At 39.7% G+C, this 25,447-nt stretch overlaps 1 protein-coding gene across 1 annotated transcript in view; it reads left to right on the forward strand.

Moving 5' to 3' along the window:
• DICER1 (dicer 1, ribonuclease III) overlaps positions 1-24,654 on the forward strand; it is a 40,781-nt gene extending 16,127 nt beyond the window's left edge. The window contains exons 14-26 of the mRNA XM_054970968.1: positions 1,529-1,708; positions 4,797-5,010; positions 5,280-5,433; positions 7,138-7,320; positions 8,055-8,160; positions 8,331-8,506; positions 9,092-9,875; positions 12,306-12,461; positions 15,934-16,816; positions 16,937-17,205; positions 19,511-19,673; positions 19,758-19,833; positions 20,269-24,654. Of these exons, the coding sequence (XP_054826943.1) occupies positions 1,529-1,708; positions 4,797-5,010; positions 5,280-5,433; positions 7,138-7,320; positions 8,055-8,160; positions 8,331-8,506; positions 9,092-9,875; positions 12,306-12,461; positions 15,934-16,816; positions 16,937-17,205; positions 19,511-19,673; positions 19,758-19,833; positions 20,269-20,434 (3,510 nt within the window). The 3' untranslated portion in view covers positions 20,435-24,654. The remainder of the gene's footprint in view (positions 1-1,528; positions 1,709-4,796; positions 5,011-5,279; positions 5,434-7,137; positions 7,321-8,054; positions 8,161-8,330; positions 8,507-9,091; positions 9,876-12,305; positions 12,462-15,933; positions 16,817-16,936; positions 17,206-19,510; positions 19,674-19,757; positions 19,834-20,268) is intronic.
• The last annotated feature ends 793 nt before the right edge of the window (positions 24,655-25,447 follow it).

Here is a 25,447-nt window from a genome sequence, read left to right on the forward strand (position 1 = left end):
AGGATATGAACCATTTTTAAATGCAGTGGTGAGGAAAAGAATAGAGTGTAGACATCTCCCCAGTTCAAGAGATGATGCAAGTTCAAGGCAAAGAAGATGCAGGCAGTTATTTTTGATTGAAAGGAAGTTGCAGGCTAATAGTAAATGAAAGCCACTTGCACCCCTCCCTGTTTATACCACGATGTTGTCAAATGTGGAACATTAACTCTTAGTTAATATAAGATTTTAAGGGAAATTTTTGTTTTAACATTTGACATTTTAAGTAGCTGCTAATGAAATACTGCAGATGTATTTATACCTTGCCTTTATGCATGATAGATATACATTAAGAGGGCATAAACAGATTCCTGAGGCACCTTAATGACTCTCCAGTTTACTAAGCGTAAGATTTTGTTAGGCTAGAGGCTGTTTCATGAGTTCATTCCATTCACAGAATCATAGAGCTGGAAGGTATCCCAAGGATCATCTAGTCCAACCCCCTTCACAATGAAGGAAATGCACAGCTATTGCCCCAGTGAACCTTGCTCAATGCCCAGAGGAAGGCAAGAAATAGCCAGGATCCCAGGCCAATATGGCCTGGAGGAAAATTCCTCCCTGACCCCCCAAAGTGGCAATCAGCATTACTCTGGGCAAATAAGAAAGTGCTGAGCACTGGCTTATCTCTTTTTCCCCTCCCTCTCATGATCTGCTTAAGTTCACAGTGCAGCACAGCTGACAGATGGCCATCAAGCCTCTGCATAAAATCCTCCAAAGGAGAGCACATCACCTCTCAAGGAAATTTGTTCCTTTGAGGAACCACTCTTTATTTTCCGGAAATTCTTCCTGATGTTTAGTCGAAAACTCTTTTTGTTTAATTTTAACCCATTGGTTCTGGTCCAACCTTCTGGAGGAACTGAAAACAACTCTGCTCCATCCTCTATGGAATAGCTCTTCAAACACTTGAAGATGGCTGTCATATCCCCTCATTCACCTTTTTAGCTGCTACATCACACCGATGAATCATGTTCAGTGGATGTTCTTTTAAGACCTCTAGATCATTTTCACATGTGCTACTGCCAAGATAAGTTTCACCATCCTGTAATTATGCATTTGATTTTTTTCTACCTAAAGTCAGAACTCTGTTGAAATTCAGTTTTTTTAGTTTTAGCCCAGTTTTCCAGCCTGTCAGGGTCATACTGAATCTTGGTTCTGTCTTCTACTGTATTAGCTACCCCTCCCAAATTAGTAAGAAGGGGAATTGGGTGACATTGAATTAAAAAGCGGGTTGGATCTAACCATCTAACCTTCCATTAAGCTGGTTCAGATGACTCTTTCACATAGTCTTCCTTCAATGGAGAAAGGCTTCCTCTGCTGAAGAAAAACTTAGTGGAAGGGATTCATGGGTTCCAACCCTATATATTCCTTAATTCTGACTGTTTTTCCATTGTTAATGATAATTTTATAGTTAGTCTTTTCATTGAGGTCTTGATGGAATATGTACCCAGTTAAGCAACTTGACTTGTTAAATAGTTTTGTGCTGTCTTTGTAGATTCCAGAATGTTTGAGGAATAGTTATCCCAAACCTGATCAACCATGTTACCTTTATGTAATTGGAATGGTATTAACGACACCTCTACCTGATGAGCTCAACTTCAGGCGGCGAAAGCTTTATCCTCCTGAGGATACTACAAGATGCTTTGGAATACTGACAGCCAAACCTATACCTCAGGTAGTGAAACAGATTTTACAAACACATTGCACATTTTGCATCAAGATGTCCTAGATTTGTAAATAGGCCATAGTATCACATGACTCATAGTGCCACCCTAAATCAAGTGACACCCTTTTAAGTCCATTGAATCTTGCTACGATCTAACTATTTAGGATTGCATTGTAATTCATGTTCATGGAACAACCTTGACCATTTTGTGCCACTTTATTTCAGTGGCTCGTAACTGGTTTCAAATGAGTGAATTTTTAAAAGGATTTGCTGTAGAAATCAGAAATCTAGAGTAGTTTTCTGCCCTTTTGTATCTTCATCAGTCTCTGCATCACAGTGCATCAGGTTTTGAAACTTGAAAAAGAGTGATTTGTGAGGCTCATTGAAGATTTGTATCTACTTTGTCATAGCAGTATTGGAGCATCCTACTATATAAAAGGCTAACCGTGTTCCAGACAACTCACTTCCTACCCTGATGCACCTCTAGAAGGCTCTGCCATGGAGGGAAGCCCAGGCACGGAGCAGGCAGCAGTACCTGCCCCCCGCCATCAGTCAGCTGGAATCAGACGCAGAGCAGGTGGCAATGCCAGCCCCCGCTTCACCCAGCTAGGATCAGGAGTGGAGTAGCTGGCAGTGCCTGCCCACTGCCTTCTCCCAGCTGGGATCAGGCACGGAGCAGGTGGCAATGCCCACCCGCCACCTTCACACAGCTGGAGAAGATGCAGAGCAGGTGGCAATGCCCTCCCCCGCCTTCACAAAGCTGGAATCAGATGCAGAGCAGGTGGCAGTGCCAGCCCCCTCATCCAGCTGGGATCAGAACCAGAGCAGGTGGCAATACACTCCCGCAGCCTTCAGACAGCTGGGATCAGGCATAGAGCAGGTGGTATTGCCTGCCCTGCCTTCACTCGGCCAGAATCAGACGCAGAGCAGGAGGTATTGCCCACCCCCCTTCACCCAGCTGGGATCAGTAGCAGAGCAGTAGCCCCCCTTTCATTCAGCCAGGATCAGGAGCGGAGCAGGTGGCAATGTCCACCCCCTGCCTTCACTCAGCCGGGATCAGTCACAGAGGAGGAGGCAATGCCTGCCTGCCCGCCCTCCCCTTTCTAAAACCCGTTATATTTTCCCCCACAAAAGGCTTTGTTACTAGTTCAACCATAATAGGCTTTTTGGATCAGAGCCATGATTTTCAGTTAAGTATACTGTGATCTTCCTCAAAGAAAGTAAACTATCTTCTGTTGCAGTGACTACTCTAAATCTTTACCAGTCTTGTGCTTCACAGCTGTTAGAGATAGTTAAACTAAGCCTTTCCACTTCTGTACAATGAATGGAGGAGTTGCTCTAAGTTATTTAAGGTACCATTTGGGGAGAAAAGTAGGGTATAAATATCCAACTGTTTGAATCCAGTGATCCTCAGCGACCAGGTCTACTCTACTCAGATGTGATTTATGTCCCCCTACTGTGCAACCAGTACTGCTGTTGGGAAAAAAAACTACAATGACTGTCAATTGGATGCTGATGGAGAGGGCATTTTTTGCCACCTGAAGCAGTGTTGAAGAACTAAGTACATGCTGTTGGATGTTGAGGAAGGACCTGGTGGGCAGTCATGCTTGTTGCATGCTGCATTCTCTCCATAGCTTTTGCTTTTCCTAGAAGTGATGTGCTTCTGAGGAAGCACTCAGACCTTTTAATGTCACATGAACCTCATGTTCATGAGTAACCGATGTAACTGGATACCAGCACATATGACACAAATTGGGCAGCTGTTAACCTCCCTACAAGTGGGCACTTCATGGGAGTCTAGCCATGAAACTGTATCCCTTTCTACAGAGGCCCCTAAAAGTTTACATATACTTCAAGACTTAGAGGAAAAGCCATGACTCTGTGGCAGAGCATCTGTATTGCATACAGAAGGTCCCAAGTTCAATCCCCAGCATCTCCAGTGGAAAGGATAGTAGGTAATGTCAAAGACCTCTACATGAGGCTCTAGAAAGACCTTGATGGTCTGATTCAGTGTAAGGCAGCTTCATGTGTGTTTATGCATACCTCACCTTGCTCAGGTCTCCCTCCTCTTATATCCAGCCTATCCACATTAGCATTCACAGCTATTCTTGATCATTATTTGCTTGCTCAGTTTAGTTAAAGCTCCTAGATTGCAGTTTATCTGTGTGGTGCATGCTTGGAAATGGGTGGAGGCATGTGAGATGATCTTGAGCTTTGGTCACTGTGAATTAATACTACCTGTGAATTAATGCTCTAGACATGTAGTTGATGTTTGCAGGGAGAAGAGGGGAAAGGGTATATCAGAAACACAACGGGGAGGGCAGGATGGAAGGTGTATGCTAGCTGTTGCAAGCGTCTCCTATGGCAAGGAGCAGACATGGTATGTTTAGGTGGGTCTTTTGAGGTGAATTAAGGTTGCCAATGGTGGGTTGATACGTGGGGGGTGGGTGGGAAGGGGTTGACTTGTTTATGTGATTGTGTATGGTGGTGTACTTAAATCAGCAGTGCATAGTTGGTTTTCTTTGGTGTGAAGAAAAAATTAATGTGAAAAGGCCAGGCAACTTCCATTGTGGGTGCCTGAGGTTGGGATGTGGACCTGTGTGGACACTTAGCATATTTAGAAATCTGAAGATTGCATTCCATTTCCTCACCTTCACAGTGCAGCTGGCTAATGGTGAGGGATTTGGTGATGAGGGGAGGTTTTGCCTTAAGTCAGTGCAGCAGTGCAGGTGAGGATGCCAGCTGGGACTTGGCGGAAGCAGGTGAGGGGGACGGTGAAGGCACTGAAGCAAATGTTGCTGAGTAATTACCTGCAAGGCAAATCCTGGTTTTACTAACTGTTCCATGTTACATCTGAACACAGCCATGGTATACTTTTTTCCTGCTATCTTTCAAACTGACTGCTGTTGGTGGAATTTCTGATCCCAAAACATTAAGAAGCTTTAGTTGCTGTAAAATTTGCCTCGGTTTATGAGAATGCATGCCAGTTCTCTAATTGTTCAATAATAGTCTTCCATTACAATTTAACCACAGATTAAACTTGTGCAAGTGCTTTATTGGAACATACTGACTTCCTTTGGTTTGCTTTCTTACTTAGATTCCTCACTTCCCTGTATACACCCGCTCAGGAGAGGTGACCATATCTATTGAGCTAAAGAAATCAGGTTTCACTTTATCTTTACAAATGCTCGAGTTGATCACAAGGCTTCACCAGTACATTTTCTCTCACATTCTTCGTCTTGAGAAACCTGCACTAGAATTTAGACCTACAGATGCTGATTCAGCCTATTGTGTTCTACCTCTTAATATTGGTAAGAAGAAGCTTTAAAAATATTTTCTTTATGCGTATGGTACTGTTTATCTGGGGCTTAAAGTCTGAGAAAAAGGGTAGTGTCAGTGGCATCACAACGTATAATCTGTACCAGCAACAACCACTTTAGAAGGAATTTTTGGTTTTACTACAAAATACTTGCATAGCTACCCCTAGGAAATACGCATTAGGAATTTAAAAGATCATTATGGAAAGAACATTCAGTTTTCAAACACAAATCAGATAAGTAAAAATATTTTCTTTTTAAAGTTGATGGTTCCAGCACTTTGGACATTGATTTTAAATTTATGGAAGATATTGAAAAATCAGAAGCCCGTACAGGCATTCCCAGCACACAGTATACAAAAGAAATGCCTTTTATTTTCAAATTAGAAGATTACCAGGATGCGGTTATCATTCCAAGGTGAGTACCTTGTGATCTCTGTATGTGTATGTATTTCTAATAAATGTTCTTTGCTTGAGAATGTTTCGTAGATACAAAAATGATTTTATGTAACCATCTCTGGCTTAGAGCTTTCTGGCTGCCTGATAGGGTTTTCTGACGAAGTTTTTTTCACAGCATTCCTAGTAATTGCTTAGAATGAAGTTATCACCGCCTAATGGGATTTTGTAGTACAGTTACATGCCTTTAAAATAGTTAACAGGAAAGCATGGAGGTTGTTAGCAACATTGCTAGCACAGATGAAGAAAACTAAGGCAACAATGAATAAATCTGCAGTATTTATGCAACTTTTAAGCATAAATTGAAAGAAACAAGACAGATCCTAGATTGATGATTGCATTTATAAAATATGTTGTGTTATACATACGCTCTTAAAACATAGGATTGGATCCAGCCAGCTTTTCCACTGGTAAAAGAAGGTAGGAGGGGGTCCCATTGACCACTACAGAGTCTATGATATGGCACGCGGGACTTGCATGGATACAAAGGGGCTATAATAAAGAGGAGGATTGCACAAGATAGAGCAAAAAAAAGCTAGCTAGATCCAAACCATATGGTAAACTCTTTTTCTTTGAAAAGGTCCTTGCATCCCTGTTCCAACAGAAATATGATGCTCAGTGTCAGACTCCACTGCCAGGGCAGAGGAATCTGGGGAATGGGGGGGGGGCATGACTTCTGGGCCTGGCTCATAGCTCGTGCCCCCTCATTTAGACTGGCCTTTGACAGAAAGGGGGAAGGGGATGCCTCCTGCCCCTTTGCGCCTTCTGTGCCTCACTCCACACTACGCTCACAAGTCAGCTTGCTTGTAGATTAGGCAGCACCTTCCAAACAGAGGAGGAGGGTGGGGTATACCACACTCTCGCATCCTCACTCCCTTCTCCGCCTCCTTTCAGCTCTCAACCCTCGCTTGTCCATCCACGTCCTTCTCTCTCCATGCCCACTCTTCAACTCTCCTTTTGCACTTCCCACCATGTCTTTCCTGTGGAGCCATCTTTTATGGAGATCAGCGAGTCGGGTCCCTGTCTTCCTTGGCGTCCGGGACCAATCTTCGCTCCCTTCTCCTGCCTGCGGATGGCCAGCCCAATCGGGGGCCTTTGTGCCGCCTCCTCCCGCAGCTGCTTCTCCAGCCAATTTGCGTGTCCCTGCACTGCAGGGTACGGCTGGCCTGATCTTTCCAAGCATTGTACTGGCCCGGGCGTCCGCCCCTCTCTGCTGCTGTCAGAGCTGTCTGCTGTCAAGGGTGGGGGGCAGGATGGCCTCTTGGGCAACAGTTGCCTCGTCGCCTCCACCTCACTGCATGCTCTCCACAGTGGGGAATGTTCCCCCTCTGGCCTGTCCTCCTGGTGCTGCTGCATCTGGCCGATGCTTAGCGCCTGTCATTCCAGCTGGTGCAGCGGGGCCAGTTGGGGGTAAGTTCAGAGGCCCAGGGGTTAAGTCCGGAGGACCTGCGCCTCGTGCCTCCAGACACTCAGGATCCAAAGAACTATGCAGCTCAATCTGTGTCCCTAATATGTTACACAAATATCTCAAGCCGTTTACTAATTCCACCTGGCAGACAGATTTTTAACAAAAGGGATTTCAAAAGTATTTCAGACTCAAAACTTGTTAGGAAAGTTGTTCAGCTGAGCACTTGACATTATATCCCAAACATTTACTCCTATCTAGGTATCGAAATTTTGATCAGCCTCATCGATTCTATGTTGCCGATGTCTACACAGATCTTACTCCATTGAGCAAATTTCCTTCCCCAGAATATGAAACTTTTGCTGAATATTATAAAACCAAGTATAATCTTGACCTGACCAATCTCAACCAGCCATTGCTGGATGTGGACCATACATCTTCAAGGTAAAGAGCGCATTGAGAACTTAAAATGCATGTTTATTTGAATGTGGGACTTCTTGCTAATCCTGAGGTAGTCTGCAGTCATTTCTGTGTAGGAGATTAACTGCAATCCTAGAAAGGTGTGACATACATACATACATGATGAAGTTTCCAAAGTTGGTGGTGATTTTTATATATGGTTTCAGATTTTCCCTCACTTTGAGTTACACATTTTCAGAAAACATGTTAAGTAGAGTTGCCATTGGGGTTTGCTTAAAGTGAACATTCAAGGTGAGTTTTGATGGCTGTAGCTGGCTGAAGTTTCCAAAATATTTCATGGAAAAGAAAAAAATTCTGTAAGGCTAGAGAGATGTCTCAGAAGGGATCCACATATTCATACCCTTAACATCTTCCTTAGAATCTAGTCTTTTTTCTTACTTCACCCTTCTCCAGCCACTTGCCAAAGTGAGTACTGTTTCATGTTTAATGCCAGTGTGTGGCATGATTATAGCAAAGGGGTATCTCTGTTAGTGTGTTGTAGCAAAATAATACAAAAGTCCAGGGGCATCTTCAAGACTAGCAACAATTATTTCTATATGAACTTTCATGAGTCACTGACTTCTAAATTAACAATGCAGTCCTAAATAGAGTTGCCACTTTTCTAAACCCCTTGACTTCAGTGGACTTAGAAATGTAACTGCATAGGATTGCACTAAAAAGTCTTTTAGGCAAAATGTTTTCCTAACATTTATTTTTAGGCTTAATCTTTTGACTCCTCGTCATTTGAATCAGAAGGGAAAAGCTCTTCCATTAAGTAGTGCTGAGAAGAGAAAAGCCAAGTGGGAAAGTCTGCAGAATAAGCAGGTAACGGTATATTTTCCATTTTATGGTGTTCAGTTACTTATTATTAAAGGATAATTGTGAGGAATTTTAATGTTTATATTTATTATTAGATTTATATCCCGCCCTCCCCACACACAGGCTGAGGGCGGCTCGCAACACTTTGAAAGAGGATTTATTTTTCTTTGTTATAGATTCTTGTTCCAGAACTCTGTGCTATACATCCTATTCCAGCATCACTGTGGAGAAAAGCTGTTTGTCTCCCAAGCATTCTTTATCGTCTACACTGCCTTTTGACCGCCGAGGAACTCAGATCCCAAACCGCCATTGATGCTGGTGTAGGAGTTAAGTCACTTCCTGCAGATTTCAGGTATTGTATTTGCTGTATTTTAACTCGCTTATCATTATGCTGAACATCCCCTTGGACTTCTGCATGTGCTGAACTGTTTTCATACAAAAGTGCCCTTCTGCAACCTAGAAAGTGACTTACACTTGCAGCAAATCTAAGGGTACTAGGTTATTAAGCAAGAACAGTGAAACTAAATCTAGAGATGATCTTCCACTTATGCAGCCATGAGAATTACTGTAGAAACTACCCATTACAGCACTGCACATACTGTTCTAATACTCACAGAAGTAATTTTTTTTGTTCATTTTATGGTGTTTGGATTCAACCCATTAAGTTATAAATCACTCAGGTGCCAAAATAAGGTGACGCCTTTAAATGAACTATGATACCACAGCCACGGTGATTAGTTGCACTTGAACATCCAGACTTCATCTTTTCAAAAACTTACTAGAAGAGCTAACATGCCTGTTCACAAGCTGATTTATAAATTTAGCCTGCTTCAAAAGCAGTTTTTAATGTCTTGCAATAGGACTACTGTGTGTGAAAAGCACCAGCATAGTTATATACACATGATTTCTTTGTTAATAGGATAATTTTATCTCACAGATACCCTAATCTGGATTTTGGATGGAAAAAATCTATTGACAGCAAGTCTTTCATCTCTGCTGCCTGCTCCTCTCTACCAGAGAATGAAAATCACTGTAAGCACAGCACAATTGTAGTCCCTGAAAATGCTGCACATCAAGGTGCTAATAGAACCTCTTCTGCAGAAAAGCATGACCAAATGTCTGTGAATTACAGAACATGGATTGATGAGTCAGCCCACGAGCTCCAGATTGACATTTCAGTAGAACTGGCAACAATTAATGGTGTTTCTTACAATAAAAACTTTGCCAACGGCAATTGTGACTTAGCTAACAGAGACTTCTGCCAAGGAAATCAGCTAAATTACTGCAAGCAGGAAATACCTGTACAACCAACTACCTCGTATCCTATTCAGAATTTGTACAACAGTGAGAACCAGCTCAAGCCCAGCAATGAATGTACTCTACTGAGTAATGAATATCTTGATGGAAATGCTAACAAATCTACCTCAGATGGATGCCCCAAAGTGGCAATGACCAGCAGTGCTTCAGATGCTTGTTATCTTTCAAAAGACAGAATGGATTCTATAGTAAGCCCTTGCAATGGATACTCCTCAAAAACCCTTGGCCCAAACCCTGGTCTTATTCTTCAGGCTTTGACTCTTTCAAATGCTAGTGATGGATTTAATCTGGAGCGGCTTGAAATGCTTGGTGATTCATTTCTAAAGCACGCCATCACTACTTACTTGTTTTGCACTTACCCTGATGCTCATGAGGGACGCCTGTCGTATATGAGAAGCAAAAAAGTGAGTAGTGCTTAGCATTTTGTAAGAAAAAACGTGAATTTGTTGAATATTGGATACGCCAATAGCATTATAACAGTCTGCTTTGAATTTCAGCCGTTAGCTATATTGTTAGTATGTACTATGATTCCACAGTACCAGTTCTACTACAAATTATTGTTTAAGGACTCTTAGTCATTTCTAGAACCAGAATATAAGAAGAGCCTTTCTGAATCAGATCAGTGGTCAATCTAGTCCAGCACTTGTTTCTCACAGTGACCAATGACTTGCCCTGGTGAGCAAATAAACAGGGTATAGAGGCCAAGGTCCTCCCCTGCTGTTGTCTCCTAACACTGGTATTAAGAGGTTTCCTGCCTCTGTACATGGAGATCTCGTCAGTCACCATGGTTAGTAGCCATTTAAGGACCTATCCTCCATGACCCTGTCTACACCCCTTTTAAAGCCATCACAAAGTCTGTTGACAGTGAATTCTACATCTGAATAATGCTGATCCCCCAAGTTCTAGTACTGAGAGGAAAAAAGCTCTCTCTTCATGGAGTGATGAAAATGGAAAATTTTGTGAAGTTCTGTCAAATCCCTCCCCTACTCATTTTTTCCTGAACTGAAAAGTCCCAGACTCTAGCTTTTTCTCAAAGAAAAGATGTTCCAACCCCTTAATCATCTTGGTTACCCCCTTTTGTACTTTTTCCAGCTATGCAATATCCTTTTTTGATATGGTGGCCAGAACTGTATATAGTATTCCTGATGAAGCCACACCTTAGATTCACACAGGAGTATTATAATGTTGGCCCTTTTATTTTTAAACTCTTTCCTAATAATCCCCAACAAGATTTTGTTTTACTGCAAATTCAAATGGGTTCAAATCCCATCAGCATATACATTGAACTTCATTTGTCGTGTCATCCACTCACCCATTTTAGGTACATTCTACTGTAGCTTTTCACAATCCTGAATAATTTGGTAATATTCATAAACACTTGGCAGCTATTCTGTGCTTCCCCGATCCAGATCATTTATGAAAAAAATTAAATATCACTGGTTCCAATACCAATCCTTGTGGGATCTTGATCATCACTCAACAGGGGCAGTTAGATTATACATCTGAAAACTCTGCATTCCTCAAAACAATGGTAAAGGGAGTCGGGCCTTTAAGCTTTTGCTCACTAGATGATGCAGACCTCCAGGGCTTGATCTCAACTTATCTGCAGGAATTACAGAGTATATATTAATATATTATACTCTTCACTTCCTCCCAAGTTTGAAGATTTATGCCCAACTGAGGAATACATTGAGAAATGTGATGACAGATTTCAGCAGAATGCCGTGCAAATATTGTCACAACATACTGCATCAGACCAGCAAACTTTATCTGTTATGATTGATATTTTGTGTAGAATTGGTGGATAGGCTACACATGCTTAATTAAGTGAAAGTTGAAATAAGTAGGGGCAAAATTAGAAAAGGGGAGAAACCCATTGACTTTACATGAGAAACTGTACTAAGAAAAAAAAAGATCAAAAATTGCAACCTTTTGAAAGTTATAAATTTAGGTGCACTTTGAACTGTAAACGTATTTATAGAATTTTCATATGGCACAGCATTGCAAAGCAGTATTTTATTCTACCATGCCCTTGTATATTGATTTGAAGTCCTTTACTGGATATTATTATCCCACCCTATCAATAAGGAGCTTTTACTCTCAGTGAAGCCTTTTAGGAAAAACTATAAAGTAGAATACACTCACACTGACTCGCCCAAAGGTATTCACTGATCTTTATAGGTAAGGAGGAATTTTAACCTATTTTCCACAGCCAGTCTCCAGTTTACTAGCCATTGTACTATGCTGGACATGTAGATTTCCAAAGTAGCAAACAACTCACCATTATTAAGTTAGGAAGTGGATTTTCTCCAACAGTCCCTTAGACTCCTGAAAAACTGGTGCTAGAAGTTGCAGGACTTGAATGGACAGGAAGAAATGCGGCTGAGGAGACTGCAATGAGAAGGGAGAACTGGGCAAAATCTCAGCCTCCACTGCGCACAGAGCTGAATAAGCTTAGCATTAAATTTTGTATTCGTAAAGAAAATACAATGCCTAAATTTGGTCTGCTCCAGTGAACCATTATATATTCATACTGCAGGCCATTTGTGGCTCTCTTTTTTTTTTGCTATTTTGAAATAATAAAGTGTCATTGTATTCTCTATAATTCTGGGGTGTTCTTCCCATTTTAATGTTTTGGTCAAAAAAGAGCGAGCACAAGGTTGCACACCATATGAAATGTATGGTTTTTTTTCAAAATGTTATGGTTTGAATATAAAAGAGAGAAAGTTTTCCTGTAAAAGCATGCTAAAAGCCTTCATTTTATAGCCTAAACTTGCTGTATTTGTTGTGTTATGGAATTATCAATAGATTATGATAAACACTTTTTCTTAAAGGTCAGCAATTGTAATTTGTATCGTCTTGGAAAAAAGAAAGGGCTTCCTAGTCGCATGGTGGTATCTATTTTTGATCCACCTGTCAACTGGCTTCCTCCTGGTTATATAGTAAACCAAGACAAGAGTAACACAGACAAATGGGGAAAAGATGAAATGGTAAGCCATTGCTGAAATGCATTTAAAATTAAATGTTTTCATATATAGGAATATCAGTACAAATCAAAGAGGAAAATGGGGCTTCTGTTTCTTATACATTAGCAAAAATATAGACTACTACATCTCTATAACTCTCCTTACAGCATCCTGGAGAAAATGTGAGAGGCCTTTTTGAAATGCAATTTTGTATAATTTAGTAGTAGAATGAAAATCTGCTGCTTGATTTCCTTGACCTGGTGTTGTAAAAGCTCACTTTGGCCCTCAAGAACATTCACCGTATCTATGAATGGACATGAATAGTGATGAACCTGAATTTTGACCAGTTGTTGTTTTTAATAACAACAACATTCAATTTATATACCGCCCTTCAGAACAACTTAACACCCACTCAGAGCAGTTTACAAAGTATGTTGTTGTTATCCCTACAACAACAATCACCCTTTGAGGTGTGTGGGGCTGAGAGAGCTCTGGAAGGTCACCCAGCTGGCTTCAAGCAGAAGAGTGGGGAATCAAACCCAGTTCTCTAGATTAGAGTCTTGCCGCTCTTAACCACTACACCAAACTGGCTTTTCACAATGGAGCTAGAATCTAATTTGGAAGTCTTGGAAGAATGTGCTGCCAGTTGCTTCATATGACTAGAGGAGCAATAGCATCTGCAGCAAGCCACCATGGTAAAAAGAGATTAGTGTATGCAAATATATACATGGATCACCAAGCTTCAGGAGTCCTTATCCCAAAAGAAGGTAGAAAGGAAATTCAGATGACATTTACATTTTTATTTTCATGGACCTGAGTTACATATGATTTCCTTTATGTAGTGGCAGGCATTTCAGGGGACCATGTTTAGTGAGTTACCAGAAATAGTCACATCTGAGCTGGCCCTAATATTCTTTTTCCTATACTTTGGAATTCACCACTGTCTCCAGAATTGGAACACTGACTTATCCACTGTTTACATCAGTGATGGAATATTATGAGCAGGGAATAGTGCTTTAGTGATTGTTATGGAAAGGCTGTATGTTTGTTGCTTCCAGAATGGGTCCTAGTCCTTAAAACTTTTAGCATCAAGTTTGTTAGCTTACTGCTGTTATCCGTTGCATCTTTGTACAGGACGAAAACATTTGAAATCTTAGGTTGTAGATTACTCTTTGTTTTGTTTTGTTAACATTTATTGTTGTTGGTGGTGAAAGATAGTGAAGTTTTGAAGCCCTTATTCAGCATAAATCATTATCTTATATAAACCATTGGCACAGGTGGTTTTGGACCAAGTGCCCTCAAATTTAACTTTCTCATTATGAGTGCCACCTGCAAAAAAGATTCAGATGTCTAATGTTAGAGAAATGTGTTATCCTTCCACTGTTTAATGACTGCCCCAAATTTGACAGTACAGTCCTACATAGAGTTGCTTATGTCTAAATCCAGGGCAGGGGCCTTACACCAGAATAAATCTGTATAGCAGATTTTGTCTTTTACTTTGAAATTGGCACTTCATTGAAAGTGAGAATCAAGATTAAAATGGCTCATAGAAAAAATACTATGAACATTATACTTTGGTGACAAAACCACCAGAGGGCATACCAAAGGACTAAAAAGTTATTGGAATATATATTTCACAGTAAAACATTCTAATGATTGTAGTAATGTGTTCAAATGTCACTTAAAAGACCTTCGTATATTTTTCTAAAAATTGAATGGGTTCAACAATGTAGCATGCACATATAGAATGATGGAAGGTGGGAGGGAGGGAAGAAAGGGAGACTGCTCTTGATCCCCAGGCAAAAACAGAATCTACCAAGCAAGCCCTCCATCCCCCCCCCCCCATGAAATATTTGAATGTATATTAAGGTATTGTTTAATATTATATGTATACAGTAATTTCATTTTATGAAAAAAGACTCAAGTATATTCTAACTGCAAAGGAGAGCCTTTTTAAAAACCAGAGAATTTCAGGGCTGCTTCACATTGGAAAGTTACCATGCAGCCCTTCTGGAGCTCTTGATCCATCTTTGTTTTTCACTGTCCTATATAATGTGATAAACTTGGCTATGTCACTGCTCACCTCTGACTCCAGGTAATTTGTGACTATTTTAAGAAGCATTGGTCCCAATACAGATCTTGCAGGCAGGTGGAACCCTACAGTTTCCTTCCTTCCATTAGAACTGTGTGTTTATTCCTATCATCTGTTTGTATTTCTTTAACCAGCTATTGGCTTGTCCTCTTTCTTATGACTGCTGGGCCTGCCCAGAAGCCTTTGTTCTTCATCAAAAGTTTTGGAATTCCGAGTATATGACTCATCTCAGAGAGCCAGCCTCAGGTTCAAACTTCCTGTTGGTCAGCGAACTATAGTTTGGTTTTTCATCTGAACCAGTAAACTGTGGCTTGTCTGTAACCAGAGAGTGCATTCACATTGGGAGTGGGGGGAACAGATTTGTGAACCATGTGCTTGCCATGGTTTGGCACTCAGTTTTAAGCCTTTCCTTGCTCCTGCCTGAGAACAACAATGATCACTGGCAAGGACCCATTTTAATTACGGATGCAGCTTATTTCTACTGAAAAGCATTTCTCTGTTAGCTTAGTTTACTTCATATATTTGTCCCAAATCATAACTGAAAAATATGTTGGCAAACAGCATGAGAAATGTTATCTGTGCTAGATCTAAATTATTCTTATTTTGCTCCAGTTTTTTTCCAGATGTAATTTATGTAGGAAAACCAAAACATTCATTGAAGCTATAGTATTTACCAAGTACTCAAATTCCCAACTCAAGTGTTTCAGTATTATCCAAGCAGATGTTTACATGAATGTCAAACCTTGATTAAAATATTTGGTCTAGAGCTCTTGCATGTGTATGTAGATATGCTTAGACGTTGTCTAAACTGGTTTCATTCATGTTAACCAAATGGGTTTGTAGCTATTCTGCAACCAGCCCTATTTACTAACGTGAAAAATTGCCATTTTTCTGCTTAAGCACAATACAATTATAGTACGCCAGAAGAATGAGAGTTTCTGTTTTTTTACTGCAGACACTTGTTTATCACTAAACACATTTTAATGTTGGAATGTGCCTAGGATTTTAAATACAGCTTAGAGAGTCATGTAAACTCTATGCTGTCCCCTTTTTTTAATAGACTCAGGAGCCTTATTCTGCATACATACAGGAAGGAAAAGGCACTCTTTGGTAATGATAATCAGACAAATCCAAGTTAAACTGTGTGATTAGGTTTTGCTTCATATGTTAAAGTAAATAATGTCTTATTGCTGTATTCCTGTATTTTTGTCACTCACCTTCTCTCAGATCTGTAGTTTTTGTGTGCGTGAATCTTCATGTATCTGCCTCCAATTGAGCTAATCAAAAATAATGTTAAGATTAATATTGTTTTACTGTCAACAGCTATGAAGTTGTGAAATTATTTAACTTTTGTATTAGGTTTAATGTTGTACGTCTTCATCTTTTATTTTACTCCATTTCCAGACAAAGGAGGGCTTGCTATCTAATGGAAAACTTGATGATGATTATGATGATGACGATGACGATGATCTAATGTGGCAGGTACCCAAGGAGGAAGCTGACTTGGAAGATGACTTTTTAGAGTATGATCAGGAGCATATCAAGTTCATTGACAACATGCTAATGGGTTCTGGAGCATTTGTGAAGAAAATATCTCTCTCCCCCTTTTCGCCCTCTGATAACAGCTATGAATGGAAAGCACCCAAGAAGTCATCTTTAACTAATGTCCAGTTTTCATCAGATTTTGATGATTTTGACTACAGCTCTTGGGATGCAATGTGCTACCTAGACCCTAGTAAGGCTGTGGAAGAAGATGACTTTGTAGTAGGTTTCTGGAATCCATCGGAGGAGAATTGTGGCATTGATGCTGGAAAACAGTCTATCTCCTATGACTTGCATACAGAACAGTGCATAGCTGACAAAAGCATTGCCGACTGTGTGGAAGCCCTTCTGGGCTGCTATCTGACCAGCTGTGGTGAGCGAGCTGCTCAGCTTTTCCTCTGTTCACTGGGGCTGAAAGTGCTTCCAATAATTAAAAAAACTGATTGGGACAGTGTTCTGTATTGTTGCAGAGACCATTTTAACAGCCAACAGAGGCATCCTTTGGCAAACTGTATTTCTGCCTCTCTAGCCAATCAAGAATCTTCTTTGTATAAAGACTTGGTTTATGGCTGTTTAAAGATTCCGCCAAGATGCATGTTTGATCATCCAGATGCTGAGAGAACCTTAAATCATCTTATATCTGGCTTTGAAAACTTTGAGAAGAAAATTAACTACAGTTTTAAGAACAAGGCTTACCTACTTCAGGCGTTTACTCATGCCTCTTATCATTACAACACCATTACTGGTAAGTCATTTGAAAGATCTCTTTTTGCATTAAATGTGAAGGACTGCAGATTACTTTGAAAGGAATGTTAACTGCATTGCTGTGTATTCCCTCCCTTCCCCTCAACCCTTGTGGTTTAAGATTGTTACCAGCGGTTGGAATTCTTGGGAGATGCAATTTTGGACTACCTCATAACCAAGCACCTTTACGAAGACCCACGGCAGCACTCTCCTGGAGTTCTAACAGACCTGCGATCTGCTCTTGTTAACAACACCATCTTTGCTTCGTTGGCTGTCAAGTATGACTACCACAAATACTTCAAAGCTGTCTCTCCTGAACTGTTCCATGTTATTGATGACTTTGTACAGTTTCAGATGGAAAAAAATGAAATGCAAGGAATGGATTCAGAGGTTAGTGCTGTTAGAAAGTAATTTTGAATCCCACTTAGTATGTAGCCTCATTTCCAACCATATGAAACAGATTTTTGTTGTTGTTAATAGAGACTTCTAACACAAGCCAGCAAGGAGAATAGTAAGAAGTGTTTTGTTTTACTAAATATAATATGGTAAAAATAAGTAATTATTGGAGTCTTACTCCACATGTCATGAACTGCTGACCTTGCAGCCAAGGCTGTGTGTGTTCCTCAAATCTTTTCTTTAAATTTTGTGAAAAATAAAAAAGAATTTGGAAAAAACTGAACCTATATAATAATAATCGTAGTAGTAGTAGTAGTATCTTTTAACGCATTGGCCATACTCACTTCCAGACGTAGCTTCATAGGTGTAAGGACTAGACATGGGCACGAACAGCATTATGAACAGGAAAAACTCACGAACAGCCTAATCTGCTGTTCGTGGGGCCCCATCCTAAATGAACAGGTGGTCGTTAAAAGGCAAGCCAGACAGTCTGGCACCTGCTGCAATCAATCCCCTTAGCAACCGGAGGCAAGGAGGGACTGAACTCTGTCCGAACTCCTCCTGGCTTTAACCCTTCAAAGTACTTCCAGCAGAGAGTCCCGTTTTTGCCACTGAAGAGAAAATGACAGCCACCGGGGAGACCCATGGATCATGCCTTTCCCGGGGTGCAATCTCTCTGAAACTTGGGGGGTCTTCAGAGGACAGTGAGGACTATGTCCCCTGCAAATTTGGTGGGTATTGGACATTGGGAAGGTCAGTTTGTGGGGTGTTTAAAGGGCCCTGCCCCTTGCACGTGGCAGGAAAGGGCCCTTTAAACTAGCAGGTGGGGGGGAATCCCCTCCCCCGCCAGCTAATAGTTTAAAGGGATCTTTAAAGGGCCAGGTAAGTGGGTTTGAGGGGAGGGGGGGCTAAGTGGGGGGTTGGGGTTGGGGGGGTTCTGGCCCCCACAAACAACGAGTAAGTGGGGGCCAGAACTCAGAGTGGATTTCATGAACATCTCCGTTTACTGGATTTAGACTTTTGATTGCACCAGGCACGGCCACTTTATATTGTATTAACTTTAGGACCTTCACACTGTGCACTTTATAGTAATTGTAACATTTCATTGGTAATTGACCTTGTGCCTGGAAGTGTTTTGGCAGCGTGTATTGTTATATATTATTGCATTCATTCATTCAGTTCATTCAAGTACCTTTAATGGCATACAAAGATCTAAGACAGCAAACAAGTCACTATAAAATTACATAAATTTCAGAAGTCAATATATTTATACAAAACTTGTATGAACCTTAAGCACACCCACTAAAAACTCTGCAACCACTTTAGGAATCACTGTATCATTATCCTTTAACAGAAAACGACAAAAGGATAGCATTGATATTTGATATTCATTGATTTCTTGGCATTATTTACGGATATTAGTTAGTTGGTCACGGGGCTCCTTGGAGCCTTTCCCTTCTATGACTTTCCGTGATTCTCTCCTTTTGCTACGTTGTTCATGGATGGCACCAAATGACGAACAGGGTGTTCGGGTTTTTTTTTCCATTCGTGCCTATGTCTAGTAAGGACTAGAAACTTCCTGTTCAAAAATGAAAGCTGAAGATTTTCAGGATGCTAAATACTATATCCCAAGTTGTTTCCATGCTGTGGAAATCACAACATACACACAGCCTTGCCTATGGATTGGCTGCCTTAGGATGAATTTTTGCTTCTGATCCTTCTTTGCATGAGGATGTAGCACCTGAACATTGAAGGACCCTCAGGCAGCTCATTAGAGCTTTGCATCTCTCCCCCCGCCCTACCTTCATGTGTACACAGAAGCTGCATGCTAGAAAAAATACATGGATTGAGAGTTTTTGCATGCCTAACCGCAGTCAGGGCTTTCTCTGCACATTGCGAATAACCTGAGATTTAGATCCTGAATAACTTGAGCCTTGTAAAGAATCTCTCCACTTGTGGGCGCTGTTGCCCTCGCACAAGGAGAGGATCACACTATTTTTGTTTAACCAGAGATAGCAGCTAGTAATAACTTAGTGACATCTTAGTGAAATCACACTGATTAGGTTATATTTATATAACTACATGCATAAAACTGAGTCAAAGCACATTCTAAATTTAAATTGGCCAATTTTTTCTTGCTTAACCCAACAATTAAAAAAAAAAAGATACTGAATTTTTTCTCCAGTGACCTGAAGGAACCGCGTAGTCTAAGTGAATGGACTACACTGTTTTTTCTGTTTTAAAAAATGGATACTTTGAAAGGACTTCTGTAAAGTAAGAGTTTGTTTGATTTTTTTAGCTCCGAAGATCTGAAGAAGATGAAGAAAAAGAAGAAGACATAGAAGTACCAAAGGCCATGGGGGATATATTTGAATCTCTTGCTGGTGCCATTTACATGGACAGTGGAATGTCTCTGGAAATGGTTTGGCAAGTGTACTATCCAATGATGAGGCCGTTAATAGGTAACGTAAGAACTCTCAGAAGAAAATTTCAATAGTTCATGGTTTCTATTAGTAGGGTTAAAAATATAAATTTTTTCATCACAGAAAAATTCTCTGCAAATGTTCCCCGTTCCCCAGTACGAGAGCTACTGGAGATGGAGCCAGAGACAGCTAAATTTAGGTAAGAATCCATTTGCTGGGCATCTTGAAATCGTGCATCATATAGTGAATTTCAATGTCCTTGTTTAGTGGTTTAAATAGCGTGCTGTTATAGAGAAAGATTGCAATGATAAGAGAAATGATGCACTATACTATTGAATTGGAAAATAGTTTGCTTCCACTTGGGAAACACCAACAGCCTTGATGCTTTCAGTATCTTTTGTGTTTATCTGCACACCAACATGTGTGCCTGCATCGAGTGATGTAGGCATTTGCCCCTGTGAAAGTTCATGCAGTAAATTACTTTGAGGTTCACAGTGTTGTTTGTCATCTTTTTTTGCTGTGGGTTAACATAGTTCAGTAGATGGGAACTCATTCCCTTCTGGCTATGCTAGTTATAATTTATAAAATATTTGTTTTTACTTTTCTTTGTTCTCCCCTCCCCAAACTGGCACAGTCCTGCAGAGAGAACCTACGATGGAAAGGTCAGAGTAACTGTGGAAGTCGTAGGGAAGGGAAAGTTTAAAGGTGTTGGAAGAAGCTATCGGATAGCCAAATCTGCAGCAGCACGAAGAGCTCTACGAAGCCTCAAAGCAAATCAACCTCAGGTTCCAAACAGCTGAGACACCTCTTTAAAAAGATAGTTTTTAAAGTTGATGTTGAGAGGAACAAACTGAAGACAGCATTTAAAGTTTGATAATAAAATAGCTAACAACATTTAACATATATACATAATTTTGGAACTAATTGTAGTTGTAGGGTTTTTTTTTCTTTTTGCGCAAACACAATCTTGTCTTCTTTCCTCACTTCTGCTTTGTTTAATCACAAGAGTGCTTTAATGATGACATTTAGCAAGTGTTCAAAATTGTTGTCAGGTAACCTTTAATTTACTTTGTCAGTACTGCTTTGCTTAGTGTTAAAGGCCAGGGAGCTTTTTTTTTCCCTTGAAATTCCTCAAATCTGTGCACTAGTGCCAGTCACAAAGCAGTTTATAAACTGTACTGGATGATTTGGTGTAAGGATAAGTGTGCCAGTATTGTCCTTGTTCTTTCCGTGTCATCTTTGCATTAAGATGGCATTCCCAATCATATTGCACTTATTTGTTAGGGACAGGTTTTTAACTGAAATGTCTGGCATCTAATAGAAATAAGTGGATGCCCACACAGTCTTGCATTTGAAAGGTTCTTGCCTTAAAAGTATATAAGCCCTCATTAGTCACGACTCACAACCTTTAATTTCTGATCTCTTTGGAGCAGACTGTTTTACATTCCCTTCATTTTTAGAATGCATTTTATGATGATACAGCTCTGTATTTACAGTACAACATGGTAGTTTAGCTGTGACTTAACTTATTACAGGACTGTAATAGAATTCGTATTCATATATATGTAGTGAGGTTATTTTTTAATGATTCCGAGGAAATTGTTAGTGCAGATTTTTGTTTTTGATAGTGAAAACAAAGTCTCTCACAAATTTCCATTGTTACAAAAACCAAGAGCTAGACTGGGCACAATCCATCAGTCTTGTGGAACCCTCTTTTACGTCAAGGGGCTTGTGCAGGGGATATTCTTGATGGATTGAAGATGTTGTTTCCAGTATCGGAACATTGTAATAATAGCTAATTGCACAGTGCAAACTGTTGCTTTTTGGGGGGAGAAAAAGAACCTTCAACATATCGCACCTAAAATATGCTGCAGATTTTATATTGGATACATATTTAACAAATAGAGCACCTTTACACCTCTAAGAGCGATTTCCACATTTCTTACTGTACTTTTCAGAATTGCATGCATATTTCATCTACCAAAGCTGTGCTGTTTAAAATGCCATGGAAGTTGTTGTGAGAGAAACTGCCATACTTTTTGATACATCTGTGATTTAGATCCTTTAATGTAGAGTAAGTAGCTCATTATTGTTTCAGTTGATATGAAAGCATATGTTTTAGGCTATGCCTAAATTTCTTTAGATATCTGTAGGCACCCTTCACTTAAATACCTCAGTTCTTCTTCTTTCTTTTGTCTTTCCCCCCCTTTTTGCATGCATTGTTTTCTGTTTTGGTGCTATGTGTATGTATTATGCTTGAAATTTTAATTTTTGCACTGTAACTATAATACCTCTTAATTTACCTTTTTTTAAAAAAAGCTGTGGGCCGTCTTGCACTCCCACCAATATCAGTAGAGGTTTGCTGCAATTTTGCCCCATTTAATTATGCTTGAAGTTTCAGAAAGCGGAGCAAGTTTTTTTAAATGTTTTCCAGGACAGTGGTTGGCTCTTGATGCTGTTTTATGTGTTCTTTTACAAATAAATACTGTATTTTCTGCTTTTAAAGACACCCCCCAACCCCATGCATTCAAGATTTGAAGAGGGGGAAACATCTGACTTACCTATTTGAATGAGAACAAACATAGTCCAGGGATGTTAAACTTCTCTGAAATACTGACTTCAGTTTCAAATAACAATGTTTTGGGGGTTTTGCTTAGATTTTTTAGTAATGCCAGTAAAACTATTTGCAATTGGGTCTCAGTCATAGTGACAGAATAGTATATTATGGAAAACACAAATGATATGATTTCCACCCCCCTTACCCCCCATTGTACGAACTCCACATACATCTTAAAATCCCTTTGTTTCCACCATAGCATCTTCACTGCACTGAAGGCTAGCTGCTTTTTAGCTTTAAAAATGGCTTGAGTCTTCAGCAGGTTGAGTAGATGCTTTGAAAAATTCAAAGAAGCCTCCAGCTACATATGTAGCATTGTCCCATTGGTGTGCATAGAATTGTGGAAACATCTGTTACAACTTTTAGGTACCCCTGACTTTAAGTATTTTTAAACAACAATTTCAATGGGACTTTTCAATGGTAACTGGATTGAGAATTGCCATTGAAGTTCACTGTGCAAGAATAAAGCTGTATAGGAAGTTTATTAATAAACACGCTCTTAACTGTGCAACTGAATGAAGGTTTAGCAACTCTAGGAAATAATTGTTACTAATGCTGGTAGTTTTTCCTCTGCTGACCCATATATGTCACTTCACTTATAAAAGCTCACAACATCCATATAGTTCAAAACGGCCTGTTTTATCCAAGTTAAACTTGTACTTATTTTTTTTGTGAAATGCCCAAAGTAAAGTCTAACCAGTTTTTTGAGATGAAAAAATTCAGCAAAGATATTTCCTGAGATTACAGTGTAGCCTGATGGCAATAGGAAACTTTGCTTGCATTCTATATCAGAAGTATTCAGTGTCCTTCCTGAATGTGCAACAAGCTGATTAATTGGAAGGACTGATATGAGTAAAGGTCTATTGTAAACATCGGCCCTACTGCTGATTGTGTTTTTTGATGCTACACCTGTATGATTTCTTTCATAGCGCTCTTATAATGCAGAAATCACTCTAATTTCTGTGCTGTGCAACTGCTTTACCCTTTTAAAAATATAATTAGAGTATTAGACAATGCTTAATCCTGATCATTTTTTGAAGGTTGGGATTGAAATCCCTTGATATGCTACAAGCAAGGAAATGGACTGTGGCAAGCCTGTCTTCAAAATCAACCACACACACTCCTCATGCAGATAGAGGAGGCATAAACCTAGTTTGGGAATTCTCCCCCCCCCCCAATGTTTTGTTCTATTATACTGTACCTTTTAAACAATCCTCTTAACTATGCTGCATTTTTATTTTGTATGGCTTTGTTTTGTGCTGTTCTGTTCATGTAGCACAAATAAGCATTGCACTTGTTACCATGCTTTACCTCATTTCAAGGAGAAATATACTTAATAGAGGAAAAATGTGGTTTGGGCCTTGCTGCTGATTTGATTTACTGAATTTGAAAAAAAATCACTAGAATGCCTGCAATGTATCACTTAACTTGCACAACTGAAATAGGTCATTTGTTACGTCTGTGGCATTTTACTATGGTTTTTTAAGAGTTAAAACTATTGTTTTTTTTTAATTATGCCATATTTTATTATTCTGTGAAACTGTTGAAATTTTAGAATGACCTCTTTTCACCTTCCCCATGTTGTAAAAGATCACTGAACAAGTATACATTAACGGTCAATTAAATTCTTTAAGCAAGGAGTGCAGAGAAGAGAATTAAGCGAAAGCTTTTGTCAATATGAATGCAGGCTTGGTTCAGCTTTGAGCAGTCCCCTAAGTGTAGGACCTCACCTGCAGATGCATAAACTGGCTGTTCTCCTATGTTCCTCAATGAATGTAATGAAATACATTTCATGTGACTGATGTAAATGAGACGGGAACCTAGGACCATTTTAAGTCCTTGATGGAAAATATTTTCAGTAAGTGAAGATGTGTTAATACTGCTACATTTGTGTCTTTAAACCGTAATATTTACAACAGTAAAATGTAATTTAAATCAAACTGCTTTCACCAGCAGAAGTCAAATCGGTTCCATGCAACTTTTCAAGAGTAATTCTATATTTATTACAACCATTTTGTCTCCAAAGTATTAGTAAAGGTTCCCCCCTCCCATTGCATTTAATTTGGGTAACAACCACAGACTGTCTAAATTGATGTGTTAGATGCACTCAGTTTACTATAGCAGCAAGTTATCTAGAGGGAAACAAGTTGAACAGGCATTTGAAAATTGCAGGCTTTTTATTGTAAATAGTTTGACTTTAAAGATGGTTAAAATCAAGTAGAATGAATAACGTAATTTGATGGACAATAAAATATTTCCCATCACATGCTGCAGCTGTCTAAGGGACATAAAATGTAATTCATTCATACTGTAATCATGCTGCAGAAATTTGCAGTCTGCACCTTATGGATCACAATTACCTTTAATAGATTTTTGTAATAATTGTAGCTGAATATATCTCCAATAAAGTTATGGTCTGTTCACCTTTGCGTGCTTGTTTTTCCCCCTGAAATGTTTATAAAATGTTTCTTAATTGTTTTTTGTAATTTAGGTGAACTGCCTATTCGTTTAGTAAACCAACAAATATGGTAGTGAATGTCTAAAAGTTGATGCACATTGACAGTAACACTAAGACTGAAAATACAGTCAGCCTTGGATCCAGTGATGTGCCAGCAGGAACAGGCTCAGCACAGTTCTGCTTGTGCAAGACGTTGTGTGACATCTTGTGTTTTCCTTCCTGTATATTATAGTGGCCAGAAACCCACTGCTCAAGATCTTGCAGAAGCTCAAGTGAGGATACACTAAGTTTGACTTAACACAAGCGACTATATGATCTCTTTCTTCTACTTCCACTTGCACAATATTTGCACTGAATCTCATCCAAATGTTGTGAATCTCTAAATACTTAAGTATACTAGCAATAGATCCTGAAGCATCTTGATGGGATTGTTGTGTTCACTTTTGTGTGTGTGTGTGTGTGTGTGTGTGAAAGATTGTAAAGATATCTCCTTGCAGACATGCACAAAAATGTATTTGGGATTGTCACTGATGTCACAGGCAGTTATTTGCTTTACGTGTCACATTTGAGCTTCACCATTAGACAAGTGAAATATCAGTGAGGTGGGTCATCCTGATTATTTTAAGAAAATAAAGTGGTGGTCATAGGGGGTATAGCCATTACAAGATGGCTGCCATGAGACCTTGGGCCAGTCACAAAATGTTAGGGGACTCTCTAGGTCCAGCATTGTCCTATACA

Source organism: Eublepharis macularius, chromosome 2, assembly GCF_028583425.1.
Source record: "Eublepharis macularius isolate TG4126 chromosome 2, MPM_Emac_v1.0, whole genome shotgun sequence".
NCBI classification, from domain to species: Eukaryota; Metazoa; Chordata; class Lepidosauria; order Squamata; family Eublepharidae; genus Eublepharis; species Eublepharis macularius.